Source organism: Molothrus aeneus, chromosome 4 (assembly GCF_037042795.1).
Source record: "Molothrus aeneus isolate 106 chromosome 4, BPBGC_Maene_1.0, whole genome shotgun sequence".
In the NCBI taxonomy this organism is placed as follows: domain Eukaryota; kingdom Metazoa; phylum Chordata; class Aves; order Passeriformes; family Icteridae; genus Molothrus; species Molothrus aeneus.
In genome coordinates this window covers 27,453,779-27,470,552 of record NC_089649.1, presented here as the reverse complement: position 1 = coordinate 27,470,552, position 16,774 = coordinate 27,453,779, and the positions used below count along the sequence as shown (strand labels likewise).

General features: G+C 42.5%; 1 protein-coding gene across 1 annotated transcript in view; it reads left to right on the top strand.

Annotated features, from left to right (window-relative positions):
- Positions 1-16,108, top strand: part of ARHGEF38 (Rho guanine nucleotide exchange factor 38) — a 37,224-nt gene extending 21,116 nt beyond the window's left edge. The window contains exons 6-14 of the mRNA XM_066549011.1: positions 3,992-4,191; positions 4,679-4,812; positions 6,985-7,089; positions 8,282-8,404; positions 10,170-10,490; positions 12,248-12,388; positions 13,546-13,744; positions 13,926-14,185; positions 14,895-16,108. Of these exons, the coding sequence (XP_066405108.1) occupies positions 3,992-4,191; positions 4,679-4,812; positions 6,985-7,089; positions 8,282-8,404; positions 10,170-10,490; positions 12,248-12,388; positions 13,546-13,744; positions 13,926-14,185; positions 14,895-15,080 (1,669 nt within the window). The 3' untranslated portion in view covers positions 15,081-16,108. The remainder of the gene's footprint in view (positions 1-3,991; positions 4,192-4,678; positions 4,813-6,984; positions 7,090-8,281; positions 8,405-10,169; positions 10,491-12,247; positions 12,389-13,545; positions 13,745-13,925; positions 14,186-14,894) is intronic.
- Positions 16,109-16,774: the final 666 nt, after the last annotated feature.

The window sequence follows — 16,774 nt, the reverse complement described above, 5'->3', positions numbered from 1 at the left end:
ATGTAAAATAATCTTTAAGCTATCTTTGATTTATCTTTAGTATGTTTAGAGCTGTACAGGTAGAAATTTTAAGAACACAAGCCTTTTGTGTCAGTATATCCTGGAGAATTTTCCAGGAAATATGCAGAATGCTCTGAGTGTTTGTCAACTGCATAGTGTCAGTCTTTGGAATCCAATTTCCTGCTACAATTCAGGCAGGCTTTCAGGTAAAGCTATTTCTAAGCTGGCAACCCCTTCAGCACCCCTATGTGAGAAGCCCACTTTAGGATCTGCCCCCAACAGCGGCTGGAAGAATATCAGAAAAGAACAAGCTCATTGAAACTTAGCCAGGAAAGTCCCCCAGCCACTGATGAGTTGTGGTTAAGGGACTTCTGTGCCACATGTGACATCTTTGAAAAGCTGTAAAGGAGAATTTATCACAGCTGCAGCCTCTGGACATCCAGCATGTTGGCTGCATTGAAATGCAGCACTGCCTGTAGTTACCTGCAGTGAGAGGTCAGAGGAGGGGCTGTCTGAACTGAAGAGAAAGATTACAACCCCAGACCAAGCGTTAGGAGAAAGGAGGAGAAGTGGGGTCTATACTGGCAGGAGAGGAACAGACCTCAAGTCAAGTCAGACAGTTTGTTAATCAGTCAGTTAATTGCATGTTGTAACTATGATCTGCATAAAATACACTTTGAAAGACTTGCATGTTGAAACTCTGCTTTTGGAGGTTTCAAGCTTTTGTACTAGGAAATAGTTTCTCTGCAGTTTGTTTTGATAAGGGATAGTCCTGTGTACCCCTGTCCCACAAGGAGTGTGACTCCAAGAGATACAAAATAACCAGAAGGTCACAATATGATCATGTGAGGCAGCAACACATACAGAAATCACCCAAGACTGGCTGTTCTGCCTTGTGTAACCCTAACAGATATGAAAGTCTGGTTTTCTCCTTCAAACAGTTTCCAGTGGAGTGTAGGAGACAGCTCACTTTCTGAGTTTGAAAGGACTCTTACGAAGCTGTGCAGAATGCAATGAGCAGGTTAGCTGTGGGACCCTCACAGGCAGGGCACTCAAGAAATCCCATCACCTGCAAATCAGAGGTTGCAGAGTTGCAACAGCCCTTGGGCAGGACTGCACCCAAAAATCTGATTACTCTTGAACTGGAAAATACAGCGTAACTCCCCCCAAATGGTCTGTGATGTTGCTGCTCCCAGACTGCTTTTCATTCAAGCATGATCAAGAAAACAATTACATAAATACCAGACAGTGCTGCCCTTTGCTAGCAGCTCAATGGGTTAAATTCTGCTTGGCTTAACAACCGTGCAGCCTCAGTGAGTTCCCTGGGTTTGCCTGAGAGACGTATGGCACAGTGAATTGTTTGCCCTACATGTCTTGTACTGAAATCAAGGCATGCATAGTAGACCATGAAACCCAAGATCCTGAATCCTGCTGCAGCCTGATTCCTGCTCACCATCTCAGAACTGGCAGCTGCTCATCACACCAGCCTCAGCCCGCCTGGACCATGCTGGCTGTTGTGTTTGCCTCTGGACCAAGCTGCCTTGCAGTGACAGCAAATGAAACTAAATCCTGCCTCCCCTGCCTTTGTGTGGCTCACCACCATGGGCTTTTTAAACAAGTGGGAATGTGTCTGTGTTAGTGACTTTGTTTTGTTGGGAGGCAGGAGGGAGGCTGTGCCGTGGAGCTCACTGCAGTTTGCCAGCTGCATTTACTGCAGCGCTATGGCAATCATTTGCTGTGGGATTAGTACAGTTACATGTGGCTTAGAGTACTTGCTAAATTCAAAATCACGTGGGGGGAAGGCTGAAGTAGCATCACAAATGAATTACCAACTTAATTTTCTGCACAATAGATGTCACAAGGTGTTACTCTCCTGCTTGAGTCATGTGGCAAGGCCATGTCCTGCCCAGCAGCCTGTGGGTCCTAACAGGGTGCACTGCAAATGGGACTGTCCAGGGAGAGTGGCTATCTCAGCTAATCTTGCTGGGGAGAATTAGATGAGTCAAACTTTGTGGCATTTAGTGCCCCAGGGAGTCATTATCTTCTAACAAACCTGCTATCTCTCACACCATATTGCAAGACTGTGTCATGCAGATACAGAACAGAGGGCTGTTTATCACTTGGGCAGCTGTCCAAAGTGCAACTATGTAAAGAGAAGACACTTGAAGATTTTTCCATTCATGAGGCAGCTTTTATAGATTTGCATTCATAGGGCTTTTCAGAGAAAACAATAACAATTTAAGATTTTTTTTTCATTATTGCTGCCAGAAGCTGAAAGAAGGAAAAACAGCTCTCTATTTAATGTAAGATACAGGGGAAATGAGGGGAATTGAAATGATGAGAATGTTTCAGGACATGAGGAAGCCTTAAAAGGCATCTACTGTTAATTTTTTTTCATGCAGAACTTTTTTACAGATAATGCCTGTTTGAGAGAGATGGTTTAAATATGCAGATGTCTCTTCTCAAAGGCATTCAAATTGTTAGTCAATTAGTCAGCAAGTAAGGATTGGCTCTTGTACTTTTTACACATATAAAAGTAGGAATGAAGGGGTTTTTTTTTCTTTTATGCTTTCTGTTGCACAAAACAATAGATGTCAGCCTGCAAAACCATGTGGCTGTTCCCTGTTTTTTGTACTTTCCTTCTACATTGTGTTATTTCATCTTTCCATATGCAGAAATCCTTCTTTGTCTACCCTTAACTCTTGCACAGTTAATGTCAGAAAACCTTTTCTGCTCCAAAAGAGCCTTTCTGGGCATGCAAATGGAAAGCTTGCTCTGCTTTACTGCCTTTCACACTGTCACCAGGAGCTCATGTTCAGTTTCAATGGGGAGGTGCCAGGTAGCTGGTGCTGGAGCTGTGCCTGGTTTGCTGAGGATTGTGCTGACATGAGGGGAGACCATGGACATGTCTGTCCTGCTGCTGGAACCCCAGCAGTGGCTGGCCCTGCTCTTGACCACCTGGTGGTTGCTGTTACCTGTTCTGGGGAGACCCAATGTTTCTGGGGAGACCCACATGGAAAGTGATGAAGGCACATGTGACTCAGTCCTTTCCTGTTTCCTTTGAGGATGTTGTGGCAGCCCACAAACTGCACAGCCTCTCCCATTCCAACCTGGAGAGTGTAAGCAAAGTCTGGAGCAGGGCTGGAGCATGAGTTCAGCTGGCCCAAGAGCTCAGGGGGGCCTTCATGGCCTGAGCCATTGAATGCCTGGGGATGCTGCTCTGCTGCCCCAGCCCAGCCAGTGGGGATTGAGCCTAGAGCCACAGAGCATCCCTGTGCCCATGCTGGAAGCTGGGGCTGTACTGCTCTCATCCTTCTGCTACCCTGGCCAGTTGCCTGCTTTGCCTTTATGTAAGGGAGTCTTCCAGCAGGTTGGATCAAGCCTGTGTGAATATTCTGTGTGTTCAACATTTCCCAGGCCAGTTTTGGTACTCTTTGGAAGCCGAGGCATCTTTAGAAATATGACTGGCAGCCAGCAAAGTAAAGCCACAGGTGAAAGGCTGTAAAGCTTAAGGGTCTCTGTGCCAAGTCAGGGGTGTTGTGAGAAGGGATGCACTGTGAACAGGCATCCCAGTTACCCACAGCATGGAAATGTTGCAGTTTTAAGCCTGAGGGCCCAGAGCAGGATGTAAAAGCCCTGCTCTCACATGCATTTCTCACACTTCCTGTTATTTGTTCTTCCACCTACATCTCCCTTCCTGGGTGTTGTGATGTGTGAGTTATAGCACATGCACCTTTAGACTGAGTGGGATGGTTTCAGAGCTGATGTCTGCTAAATTCTGAAAACAGAAAATTCAGAGAGCTGGGGTGTATTTCTCATTGAGGGGGCCACAGCAGGGTTTCGTTAACAACACCCCTGTTCCCCCACAGATGTATCTTATTTATATTTATGCAATTTTTTCTGCAATTACCACTCAAGTTTTTGACTTGAGTGGTAATTGCAATTCAAGGAATTTCTAATTTTGTGACAATTATTTTTGTGTAAATTACAGAGGAAAGCCAAATCTAATGGACCTGGGATCCCTGTTGATCAAACCAGTGCAACGGCTGATGAAATATCCCTTGTTACTCCGGGAGCTCTTGAACTCAACTCCTGCTTCTCACCCTGACCACGAGGCACTACAACATGCCCTTTTTACTATGAGAACCATTAATTGGAACATCAATGAACTTAAAAGGAGGAAAGATTTAGGTAAGAAAGCACAGAAAGTTCTTTGTAGGTTTGGGCTGGCCATTACAAGATATATTTCAGCTCAGATATTTCATTATATAAATTTTAGCTGGTGCCACGCAAGTTGTGTAATACATTGAGTTTCAAGAGGGTAACAATGCCTTAATGTCCCTTGTCCTCAGCCAACTATGTTACCTGACTGGTAACTCCAGTATGAAAACAGGGAAAGAATTAATGTTATAGTGTCTGTAATGCAGTTGCAAACACTGATAATAATTAAGATGCAGTAATGGCAATTTTTTTTTAGATTTGCCAGGTTGAAGCCCTAACTTCGCTCTTTCCAGGGTTACTGTTGATAATGGGGTTTTCATCCTCTTCAGCATTTTACGAGATTACCCCAAATTACATCAAAGTGTCTGCTTTCAAATAGTTTCATATTTGTGTGCCTGTTCTGGTGAAAAGTCCTGTGAATACCGACTACTGATGTAATGAAATTCCCTGTCTGCAGTGCTGAAGTATAAGAAGAATGATGATGATGAAACCCTTAAAGAAAAGTTTGCCCGACTGAATATTCACTCCATTAGCAAGAAATCCAAGAGGGTCACCAGCCATCTGAAAATACTGACGAGGGGAGAACCTCAGGTACTTACTCATCCAACTGTAGATTTGCATTGACAGCTTCAGTTCTGCTTTTGCACAGGTTGTTTTTCAAAACCTGTTGGAAATGGAGTTTGTGGTGCTGCTTTTTTTCCTACCTAATTTATAACGTCATTTTCTGACTGTCACAGAAGACAGGAAAGATTATTGTGATTGAAATAGAAAATAATGTAATGTGTTCTCCACCTTTTCCTTTTTTACACAAGAGTTTCTCAAACTTCTGGTCTTCAGCAGAGAGGAAGTGAGAGCCTGAGGTCAGCATTTTGCAGATACCCTGGCAATAATTCTTGTCGGGGCTGAGAACGTTTTCAAGTCCATCTTGCTCGTGTTATAGCATTAAAGGCTTGGAATCCACCAAGGAAGATGAGCAATACCTCTAATTAGGAAAGGTCACAGGGTTTGCCTCTACATGTGCAAAGACCTGGAACTCTCAAAACTACAGAGAAAAAGAACTCTGTGATGAGTCTGATGGGTGTTGGGTGGCCTAAAGTAAAATCCTCCTTCATAATTTCAAAGTTGTAATTCAAAACCTAGCAGGATAAACATTTTCAGGAAAGCTTAAATCGAAATCTCAAAGAAAATCAATTACAAATGACCTTGAAAGTGATATCCAGTGCACCTCACTGCATGAGATGGCTGATTATACAAGGTCACTTGCCTTTCTAGATGTGACTTCACAAGATACATGCCATTTTTTCCTGGTTTGTTTTTTATCAGTTTTTCTCTTCTTTCTCTGATCCAAATCACTCACATATATTCTTTTCTGTTCATTTACTTATACAGTGGAAATTTTTGTATTCAGAATGTGACAGACACCAGCAAGACTGTAAAATCAGAGAAAAAGGGAATTAAATTTGATTAAGAGGATATGTGATTTTTATTTTCCCTTTTTTTTTTCTTTAGAAACTTCTGTTTTATGTTTTTTTTGGTTTTGTTTCTAATTAAGCTTTAAACGTTTAGGATCATTTTAGTATCAGAATGCATCTGTTAGAGATTCAGCCGCCTCTCCTGCCTAATTAGACTGAGAAAGTTCCCGACTCACGTCTTGAAACACGCTGACACCCCCACGGCAAAAACACTAAGACGTGACTTGAGATTTCTGAAGCCCCTGCAGGAAAAGACGGGCACAATTGACCGCGTTTTCAGGGTGGCATTAAGAAGTTTCCCGAGGCCATCGGCGGCTGCCGGCGTTTCCAGAGGAGAGGTTGGCTCGGCTCTGGGATAACAGCTCCACCTGCAGCCGGCGTGCGGGAGAGCGGCTATTCTCCTCCGGAACAGCCATCCCGCCTTCTCCTCTGCAATAGCCATCCTGCCTTCTCCTCCCGAATAGCCATCCCACCTTCTCCTCTGCAATAGCCATCCCGCCTTCTGCCCTGCAATAGCCATCCCGCCTTCTCCTCCCGAATATCCATCCCGCCTTCTCCTCCCGAATATCCATCCCGCCTTCTCCCCTGCAATAGCCATCCCGCCTTCTCCTCCCGAATATCCATCCCGCCTTCTCCCCTGCAATAGCCATCCCGCCTTCTCCTCCGGAATAGCCATCCCGCCTTCTCCTCCCGAATATCCATCCCACCTTCTCCCCTGCAATAGCCATCCCGCCTTCTCCTCTGCAATAGCCATCCCACCTTCTCCCCTGCAATAGCCATCCCGCCTTCTCCTCTGCAATAGCCATCCCACCTTCCCCTCCCAAATACCCACCCCACCTTCTCCTCCCAAATACCCACCCCACCTTCTCCTCTGCAATATCCATCCCACCTTCTCCTCCCAAATATCCATTCCACCTTCTCCTCCCAAATACCCATCCCACCTCTTCCTCTGCAATATCCATCCCATCTTTTCCTCCCAAATACCCATCCCACCTTTTCCCCCCCCGTCCTTTCCTCAGGTGGAACAACAGCACACAGGAAAATGAAGCGTTTTGTCGGCCTTGTAGTAAAGCAACTCCCTGCTCCCACAAGGATTAAAAATGGAATTCTCTGCCCTGTTGCCCAGTGGTTTTGACTTTTCTTGAATTACAGCGGGAGCTTGGGAGAATTAGGGGTTGATCTGTTTTCAAAGGGAGGAGTTCAGGGATTTTTCTAGCAGCACTTTGGATGTTTGTTTCATTAGCCAGGCTCCTTTGGGCTGCCAAACTAACAGTGCAAATGTCTATTTTAGGTGAAAGATGGAACTTTTGATAAGGAAGAAAAGTTGTTTCAAAGTCTAGAGAAGACTGTGAAATTGTGTGCGAAGAACATTTCTCTCTATTCACAACATCTCCAGGTGGGTACAGGCCTTTTTGCAATCTGTGGTCACAAACCCTGTCCATAACCAGTTTGACACACATTTCTGCCTCTGGCTGGGCAACACCAAATTATTTATTAGCAGAGCTGTCCACATCAGAATATTAAATAAATAAGCTTTGCTGCCACTGCCTTACTGAGCCGATGGCAAAGAAGTTTTAAAGTCCACAATTGTGCATTTTCCCCCTGACAGAGGCAGGTTCTGTGGAGACTCACAGGTGAAGAGAAGAAGGTTCTGTCTGGTGGCACAGTCAGGACTTTCAATCTCTGTGTGAAGCTGTCACCCCCATCTGCTGCAGTGAAGGACAAACTGAGATTGAACCAATCTTCTCATTAAAGATTGAAGAACTGAGCTGCAGCCACATGAATTAAAACATCCTGAAATACATATTGTGGATGGAAAGACTCCCTCCCTTTTCCCATGGTTAGGTTGTGTTGAGGGTTAGCATTAGATGTGCAGAGTGCTCGAGTTCTCTAAAATGTCTTTGCTTCAACCCTCCTCTCCAGAGCTGAGGGTTGGCTTGTGATTTATCAACCTGCCCCTCCCATGGGCTACTTGGCAGCTTTGTAGATGGCATGAGGCCTGTCCAAGTGTAAGTGTGCCCTAGCCAGGCAGGGAGGCTGTTTGGGAGATAGGCAAGATCAATAGCCAGCTGGCCAGGGCTTATGGCAAACGCGCCGTGTTTGGTTCTGCAAACAGGGAAAGGCCAGGGAGCTCAGCCAAGGAGGGCTGCTGCCTGCAGTGGTGCTCACAGCTCCTGATCCAAATGGATCCACACTTCATTGAGATTGAAATTCTGAGTAACTGAAATACACCACTTAGTCCTACTTAGTCCCCCAAAAGAGATTTTTGAGGATGCAAGGTAAGCTGGCTTCTTGCTGAAGAGTTGCTGAATTCCAGTGGGATATTCATTAGTTTAGGGCATAATTCTTATAGTTGAACATTAACAGCTTGATTCTTAAGTAGTTTACACTGAAAATAGACAAAGCAGAGGAAAATATTATCACAGTAATCAACCTCACAATGACTGGAAACTGCACAGCAACTGCACTGATGTCGGAGATGGAAAATATTTCTGATTCCAGAAGTATTATTGAGAAGCTGCATGAGTGAATGCAGCATATTAAACTGGATTGTAATAGTTTCATCTTCCTACCATCTTTTCATTTAGGATTCTATACATCTGGCTGCCCAGAATATAGTTGAGCTTCAGGAAATCCTGCAAGATAAAGATGACAAAGTCAATGACTGTTCGGAAAAAGAGATCAACACTGCAAATCCGTGTGAAGACTTTGTAAGTTAATGCAATGTCCAGTGTTACACAGCTATCTGTATGTCTGAGAAAACAGCTGTATGTGAGGAAGACTAGGACAAAAAAGAGGAAAGAAAATCAACCAAGGAATCTGTTGGGAAAGATGAGTGGGGGTTTTGGTTGAATTTATGTAGGAACTAAGATAAAATACAATATAAATGAATTGTATTTTCCTTAGAAGAATGAAAAAAAACCGGTCAAGCTAAATTCCTGGGTTTATACTAAAATCTTTGTGTTAAATTTGTATCACCCGAACAATTCTGTATTTGTTTCATCTGAACTTCAGCAAAGAGCAGCAGATTGTTGCCTTGCTACTTTTGTTACCAGCACTTTCAGTTTGAGTGACTTTTGTGATTGATATTGTGCTTAGGTACTGTTAGCTCCTGGAATCACAGATCTGTAAAAATCTCAGATTTTTTAACTGGAAAAAAGCCTTTCAGGTCATCAAGTCCAGATATTAACATAGAGCTGTCAAATCCTTCATATAGGGAAACCACGTAAAATCCAAATATAGCCCATAGTAATTAATAAAGCAATTTAAAAAATAGTAATAATTTTTCAACTAGTCTTCTGCTTTCAGAATTAAAATGAACTCTAATGCCTGGCTCTAATAAGGTACTTAAATGTCTTTTCAAAATGGGACAGGCTGCTTATTCAAACAGCTGCTCAAGCTGGAAAAATTCAGAGATGGAGGTGCATTTGTCAATAATGTATACCTTCTTCTCTCATTAGATTTTTGGAAAATTTTCAGGGCAGAAATTCCCAGTAGCCTCTTTTTAAGAAATCGGGTCCAGCAGTTTGGAAGAATTGTTTTCTTAATGCATCAAAAATTGGTTCACTAAACACAGCCCAGTTTTTCAGGTGGAAATAAAATAGGAGCTATTTAGGCAGTGTACATCATCTTGGCCTTGGAGAGCAACTCTGGGGCTAAAATGGATCTGTCCTCAACTCTGCTATGTTTTTGAGAATGCAGAGGCAGCTGCTTTTTTACTCTCACATCCAACCCAACAACTTAATTCACACAGAATGTCCAAGGGCTTTAATCTGATGATGAATTTCACTCACTACCAGCCTGTGCTGTATTTGAACAAATTACTTACAAAAAGAAATTTTATTTCATGCAATATTAATCCCATGAGACAATTAGAGACTAATGGAAAAGTCTGAGGAAGACTGGTTTTTTTACCAGGTGTCTAATTTTGTTGATTACTAGAGATAAAACCAACAAGCATAACCTAATTTAATCAAATCAAGTGATTGTTTGTGTTTGCTTAAACAGGAATTGAGTTACAGCTGTTTCCAGGAGAGGGAAAAGAAAAAAAAAAAAAAAAAGCAGCAGCTTTGAGAGAATTCAAGTCTCCCACTTAATAAGACCTCATTGGCTTTAGACTGTATATTGATGTGGGCCTTCCAGCCAAGGAAATCCTAGTTTTATTTGACCACTTGACCAATCCTTGCTGTTTTCCCCAGTGGCAGCTCCCTAGGGGCAGTACCTGAGGCTGCATGCTCCATGGGACCACTGCCATTGGCAGACACTGAAAAACTAACATCTAAAAAATTGAACATCTCCCGTTATGAAGGAGATTCTAAGTCATGCTGGACCCTGCTTGAAACTGCCTCTGGCAGCAAAGCTTTGTGAAGAGTGATTAACAGATTTCTTGATGGGCTGCCATCAGGCTCAGCCCCTTATGGCATCTGATGGACTGTATGAATAAGGTAATGAGTAGGTTTGGTTTGTACTTTCCAGATGGCTCAGCTGGACAAGCTCGTCTTGACTCCTCTCTCAGCACTGCAAGCCCTGTTTCCAGGCCCCCAGAAGCTCATCCAGAAGCGCTATGACAAGCTGTTGGACTACAACAGCTACATTCAGAGGTCAGCTGGAGAAGAGCTGGAGCTGGCAAAGAAAGAATATGAGGCTCTAAATGCACAGCTAGTGGAAGAACTTCAGGCATTCAACAGAGCAGCCAAAAAGATCGTGTTGAACTGTCTACATTGCTTCATCACCCTCCTCAGGAATATTATGTTTGCAGCACTTCAATCAAACTCTGCTGTCGTGGTGCCTGTTCCAGTAAGTACATTAGAAACAGGTGTGGCTGTGTCTTAATTTCTCTTTTCTTTTTTCTGTATGCTTTGGCTAAAGTTATGTAGGACACATATCTACAAAGCTACCACTGATTTACTGATTTTGTGACTTTGTTTGTTCTGCTGAGCACAGTTAAATTTTGGGTTTTTTTTTTCCTTTGCAAGCTCAGTACCAATTAAGTTCTTAGAATCGAAATGGTTTAGTTGGAAGGGATCTTAAAGACCATCTAGTTCCAATTCCCCTGCCATTAACAGGGACACCTTCCACTAGACCAGGTTGCTTAAAGCCCTATCCAACCTGACTTTTAAAGCTTCCAGGGATAAGTAACCCACAGCTTCCTTGCAGAAGCCATTTCAGTCACAGTAACCAATGTAAACCTGTCCTCTTTCAGTGTAAAGCCATCCCCCTTGTCCTGCCACTACATGCCCTTGTAAAATGCCCCTCTCCAGCTTTCCTGTAGGCCCCCTTTATGTACTGAAGGCCACAGTAAGGTCACTCTGGAGTAAGTTTTGAGGAACTTCTGTTCTGAACTCTTGTCAGACCTGTGTTTTTCATTGAGAATGATCCGAATGGGACTGTTCCTGCTGTTGCAGTGATAGTAGTGGCAAGAGTATTACAGGGAGGCAAAAAGAAGGCAGCTGCAAGCATATCTTAGCATGTACTCTGACTAACCCAGAAAACACAGGAAATTATAAGAAAGTACATGAACACCTCCGTTGCTGCTAAACTGCAGAGTCACAGATGACTGCAAAAGAGAAACGAGATCTGATGAAATAGTTTTTATGAAAATCAAGGTGCTTTAAAACCCAAATATGATGCAGAAACTCCTGCAGATATCTCTCAGCAGTGATGAGTAGCATCACCTGGAGGACTTGCACCCCCTGAGAAACACAGCTACAGCAATACCTTCCACACATACAAATCCACTCACCTGAACAGAAGCAAGGCTGCTTGGGAAACACACTCTAGAAAGGCAATTCTGGAGTATTCCTTTCCATCAAGGCTGGAACAGAGCACATTATAGTAAGGGGCAGCTGAAAAATTAAGCAAACAAGGTCAGGATCAAAACATAGAGCTATGGTGTTTAATGAGAGAATTAAGGATTTTTCTGCATGAAGAAATTTCATCCCTGTAATTTAATGTTTTCATGTGTTGAAACCTGTTGTATTGGGCATTGTTTTCTGTGAGGATCTAGCTACAAAATTACCTTATTTTTCTTTTTTTCCTGTTTACATCAGCAAATGCATTTGGTATTAGGCATATACAAAAATCACTTATTCAGTGCCACAGACAGAAACTCAGTTACCCAACAATTTTTAACCTGTTTGCAGCTCTCAGTTGCACAAACACACAGCTGTGGGATAAACTACTCCAAACCTTGTAGCACATTGGCCACTCTGATAGCTGCTGAGATGCCCATTTGCATGTGAAAGCAGGTGGCTCAGTAGTATAAATGCAAGGCTCTTCATTTTCATCACCATTTACAATATTTTTAATGATTTAACTTCAATTTCTATGTCTTTTAATTGTAATAGCGTCTATTAGAGACTTTCTTAAAGCAAAGACCTTTCTTCTTTTTATATCTCATATGTAGAGATTGCACTGCTTATGGGCTCTGCAGAAAATAGTCATAACTTGTCAGATTTCCTGACTCCTAGCACTCAGCAAATTAAATTAAATCTGCTCTCTCCAATTTCCCTCCCATTCTGTACATGAGATCTAACCCACATTTGTGTTTGCAGCTGTCCTCCTCAAGCATCTGTGAAGTGCAGAATCAATTGATAGAGGAGGTTCACAAGCTGAATTTTGTAAAAGAAAACATCAGTACAATCTTTATTGAGGGAAAATTGAGCCTGGAAAAAAAGAAACCTGTTCCTTCTCCGGTGAGTACTATACATCCCAATTGTATATGAAGCATCCTCTTTTGATCACTTTTGAAACAAATCCATTTTTATGCTACCTAAAGGTTTGGGCTTTGTCTCTCCACTGTGACACTGAATCAGGTTGTTGGAGTAAAGTTTTCATTGACCAGTAAGCTCTGAAGATTTTTCACATTTTTCATATTAATATCTTGAAAATCCACTTGAAATTACCTCAAATTGCCCTTAGCCCTTTAAGCACATGGTAAGGCTAAGGTGTATTTCTGGTACTTCTTTTGTTAAATACTCTTACAGTGCATCTTAGTCTTCTAATTCAGAACATTTTTTTCCTTGTGCTCAGCTGTGGTTATGTGCACTGGTGTTTACACATATATGCACAAACATAGACACCCACAGCAGAAGAATCAGAAAATCCACCAGGAAATCTGTGTTCCCAATCTCATCAGATGGTTCTGGAGGTTTTAGGAGTTTAGTTTACAGTAAAATAAGGACTTGGGAGCAGCCTTGGGACAAGAGAAGCTGGGGCAGTTGTAAAATTCCTTTCAGCATCAGTGAAGGCACAGGTGCTCTTGCTTCTGTGCTATGTTAAGATCCCACTGATGTGCAGCACCCCCCTCCCTGCCCTCTAACCAAACCCTGAAATGAATATGCTTCCAGCAGGTAATGGCATCTTGCCCTCATTTAGAGAGGTAATTTCACACAAAAAGCAGCCATTTTGGGTACCACTGATTTTTTTTTTTTTTTGCCTAATGCCTTATCATACAAGTTTTTATGTGGCCTTAGCACACCTCAGCCCATTTTTGGATTATGCTTTTTCTGTGATATTACATCAGAATACAAAGGTCATGGCTACGGAAAACCAATTAAGCAGGAGATAGTTCATATACAGAACAGCACCTCTTTGAGAGCAGAGGACAGACTAAGAAGTCTTTAATTAGTGAAATTCCTATATTTCTTTGAAATCTGCCCTTTATTGCTCACCTATTAATATAGCAGTGGGACAGGTTCTTCCTGCATACGCAGAGGAGATTTGGTCCCGGTGTAACTCTTTGGTCTGTGGGTAAAAACGCTGGGTCAGTTGCCACATGCAGCATTTTTATCCAGATTTTTACCTGGAAATGGCCCCAGCATTACTGAGGATGAACACCATGTATTTCCAGCTGGAGTCCCCACGGCAGGCAGAGGAGCACAGGTCCAAGCTGCTGGCCACCTACAGCACCGAGTCGCTGTACCAGGCTAAGCGCAAGTGCAACGCCGCGCAGGAATTCGATATTGACTTGCAGGAAGGAGACCTGGTGGCTGTTGTGGAGCAAAAGGACCCCTTTGGAAGCACAAGCAGATGGCTTGTTGACACAGGAAGTGAGTTCTCTGCACAAATATCCCAATAAAAGCTTCCCTTTGGGATACTGATTTCCTTTCATTCTGGCCCCATCTGTTTGCCTCTGTCATACTGACAGCTGCATAAAGCAGTTGGTTTTGAAATTATTTTAGCAGCGTTTTGCTGTTTATTTATTTTCTGTCTCTTTATTCTGGTTTCTAGTCCTCACAGGGTATGTGTACTCCTCCTTCCTGAAGCCATACAATCCAGCCAAAGCACAGAAGGATGCAGCAGAAAATGGCTTTGGTGATGATGATTTTGATGACATCAGCCTCTTTGTCTCTTCACGGCCCCCTGCTGACAGCAGCACAAGCAGTCCAGGGTACCAGAAGAGTGACAGCAGCTCACCTTTCCACTTCCGTGAAAATCCTGCAATTAATGGCATGGGGACTGGTGCTCTGCAGGGTATGGATGATCAGCAGGTACGTATGATACACACTGTGCCTGTCTTCTTGTTGTTCCTATTTAAAATCTAAAATTATACTGTTAGTAATTTAAATGGTTTCCTCTCATACCAGAAAAGAGTGGCACCAATCTGTCAGTGTGACATAGGAATTCATTATTCTCTGCTTTTAAATAGCTGTGAGGTAGGAAAAGAGAATCAGTTAAACTGTGAATTGCAGTTCTGTGTCGCAGAAAACACACTTTCATTATCCCACCCCATGTATGCCTCAAGGTTCTCATACAGAGCAGGAACTTGCAAAATAGCTCAGTTTGGGGGATTTTTCAACTTACTGGTGACAAGAAAGCTGATCAGCAAGGCACAGAAGTGACCCATGTGCCACATTTGAGCACAGGAGCTTTAGGAGAGGTGATTTTCCATGAGGAAACCTTGCTGAAAAATTCTTCATGCAATCCATGGCCACTTGATGTGAGCTGAAAACCTTACCAGTGTTGCAAGGTGATGAGGTCTTGGAGATTGGTTTGTTTGTCATGCAGAGCTCCCCAGATGCTTCAATTTTACTTTTTATTTTGGCCCTGTCTATAAATTGCAGGCCATGTAGTTGAACACTGGCTTGTACATGTTATTACATCTCTGTATACAGAACTGCTACTGATACACAGCTACACAGTAACATGTGGCAACACTTCTCAATTCTGATTTTTGTTCATGTGGCTTTCCTTTTTCAGATCTTCTATGCTGTTTTTGCATTTCAAGCTAGAAGTGATCAAGAACTCAGCCTTCAGGAGTACCAGAGGGTGAGGATACTTCGCTTTTCCGACCTGAGTGGCAACAAGGAATGGTGGCTAGCTGAAGCAAAAGGTCAGAAGGGATATGTACCATCTAATTACCTAGGGAAGATGACATATGCTTAGGAGGGGAAGGGCCTTTTGAGCCAGACTCTCTGAAGCAGACAGAATAATCATCTGTTAGGTTTGCTGCAAGCAAAGCAAGCTCACAAGTGATTGACAGAAGCCATGGTATCCAGCACACAGATGATACTGAGAACCTCCATTCTCCAAAAGCCATCACCTTGTCAAGACCTGAGGGAGGAAACATTTAACAGGAAGACTGATTCTGATTAACATGCTGAAGAGCTTGCTTTTCTATTACCCCATAATTTTCTCTTTTGTCAAAGCGTCGTACATCAAGACTCAACCTACAAGTACAAATCACAGATGAAATTACATTTTTCTTCCATGATATTTAGCAAATAATATTCAAGATGAAGAGAATTAGCCTTGAAAAAGGACAAATTCAGTCATCAGGGATACTGTAGGCTGAGTTGTTCCTGAACTGTTATCTCAGTGAACACAGACACATCTTAAAACTTGAGCTTTTTTGATTGTCTGTTTTTCTCCTCAGCTGCTTTTGTGAAGAATCTTTTTTCTCAATGGAGATTATTGGATTGGGAAAAGAAAAAGCGCTTTAATTTTAAGGAAACATTCCAACATTTAAGACACACCAAGTGTGGTGGTACCAGTGACTAGTCCCAGGGAAGAAGGTATGTTTAGTTAAAGATGGAAATGCAGGAAGGAAAAGAGGAGACACTAGAAACAGGTACTGTGACATGAAGAAGTTATAATTTTCAAATGAATTACACAACTGCTTCATATGGTAGAAACAGTTTGTAGCAATATGGAAGTGCCCCAGGTTTGAAATCCACATATGTCTTCACACTAACTGCTTTAGTGCTAGATCTGTGTAGTGAAATGAAACCTGTGTTATTAGCCTTGGGAAATTTACTGGTAAAAAAAAAAAATGGAAGAAAAAAAAGAAGAAAAGCCAAGTGGTGCCTTTCAATGAATATTTAGTGCCTCTCTGATTCCTTAAGTCAGATGCAGGGACCATAATATCTAGACAATAAGTTTCTTCGGGTTCACTGACTGCAGTGATTCCTAGGTCAGGCAGTGCCCAGCTCTTAAGACAGACTGAATGGTGACTGCAAACAGAAAACCCTTCCTTGTGATTCTCATGGGTATCTGCGTGCTCGACACAAGGTATTTCACCACAGCAATGCTGAGGTCCTCTAGTGATTAGCCAAAACCTGGTGCAAAGCACTGCAAAAAGGAAACAAAAAAGTGATTGTGCCTGCTGCAAATAGTGTAACTGAAAGTAAACTCCTGTCAGGTATTTTCTGGTTTGCATAATTGCTTGTGCTGATGACAAAAATGACAACACTGTTACAATTAAGGGTGGGAGAGCAGGTAGTGTTGCTGATCGAGGGTAAACAGAAATTGTTCTAAAGCTTTTGTCTTTCTACTTCCCATAGTTTGAAGAGTGGGGTTTGAAGATGAAATGATTCAAAATGCTTAGTGAGATGTAATAGAAAATAACCTGTCAGCAAAGAAAGGATAAGAAAAGTTAGGGCAGTTGCTACACACAATAGTTTCTGCTATGCTAATAAACCTGGTTTCATTTTCTTTAATGTCCTCAATTTTCAGATTATTTTCATAGAAGGGTAGAAAAAGTTGTCAGTCTTGCTCAGAGACTGAATGCAGCAGGGGATCACAGAGATTAAACCTGAAATTTGTGCTGGATTAAATCATATGATAGAGAAACTTTTACA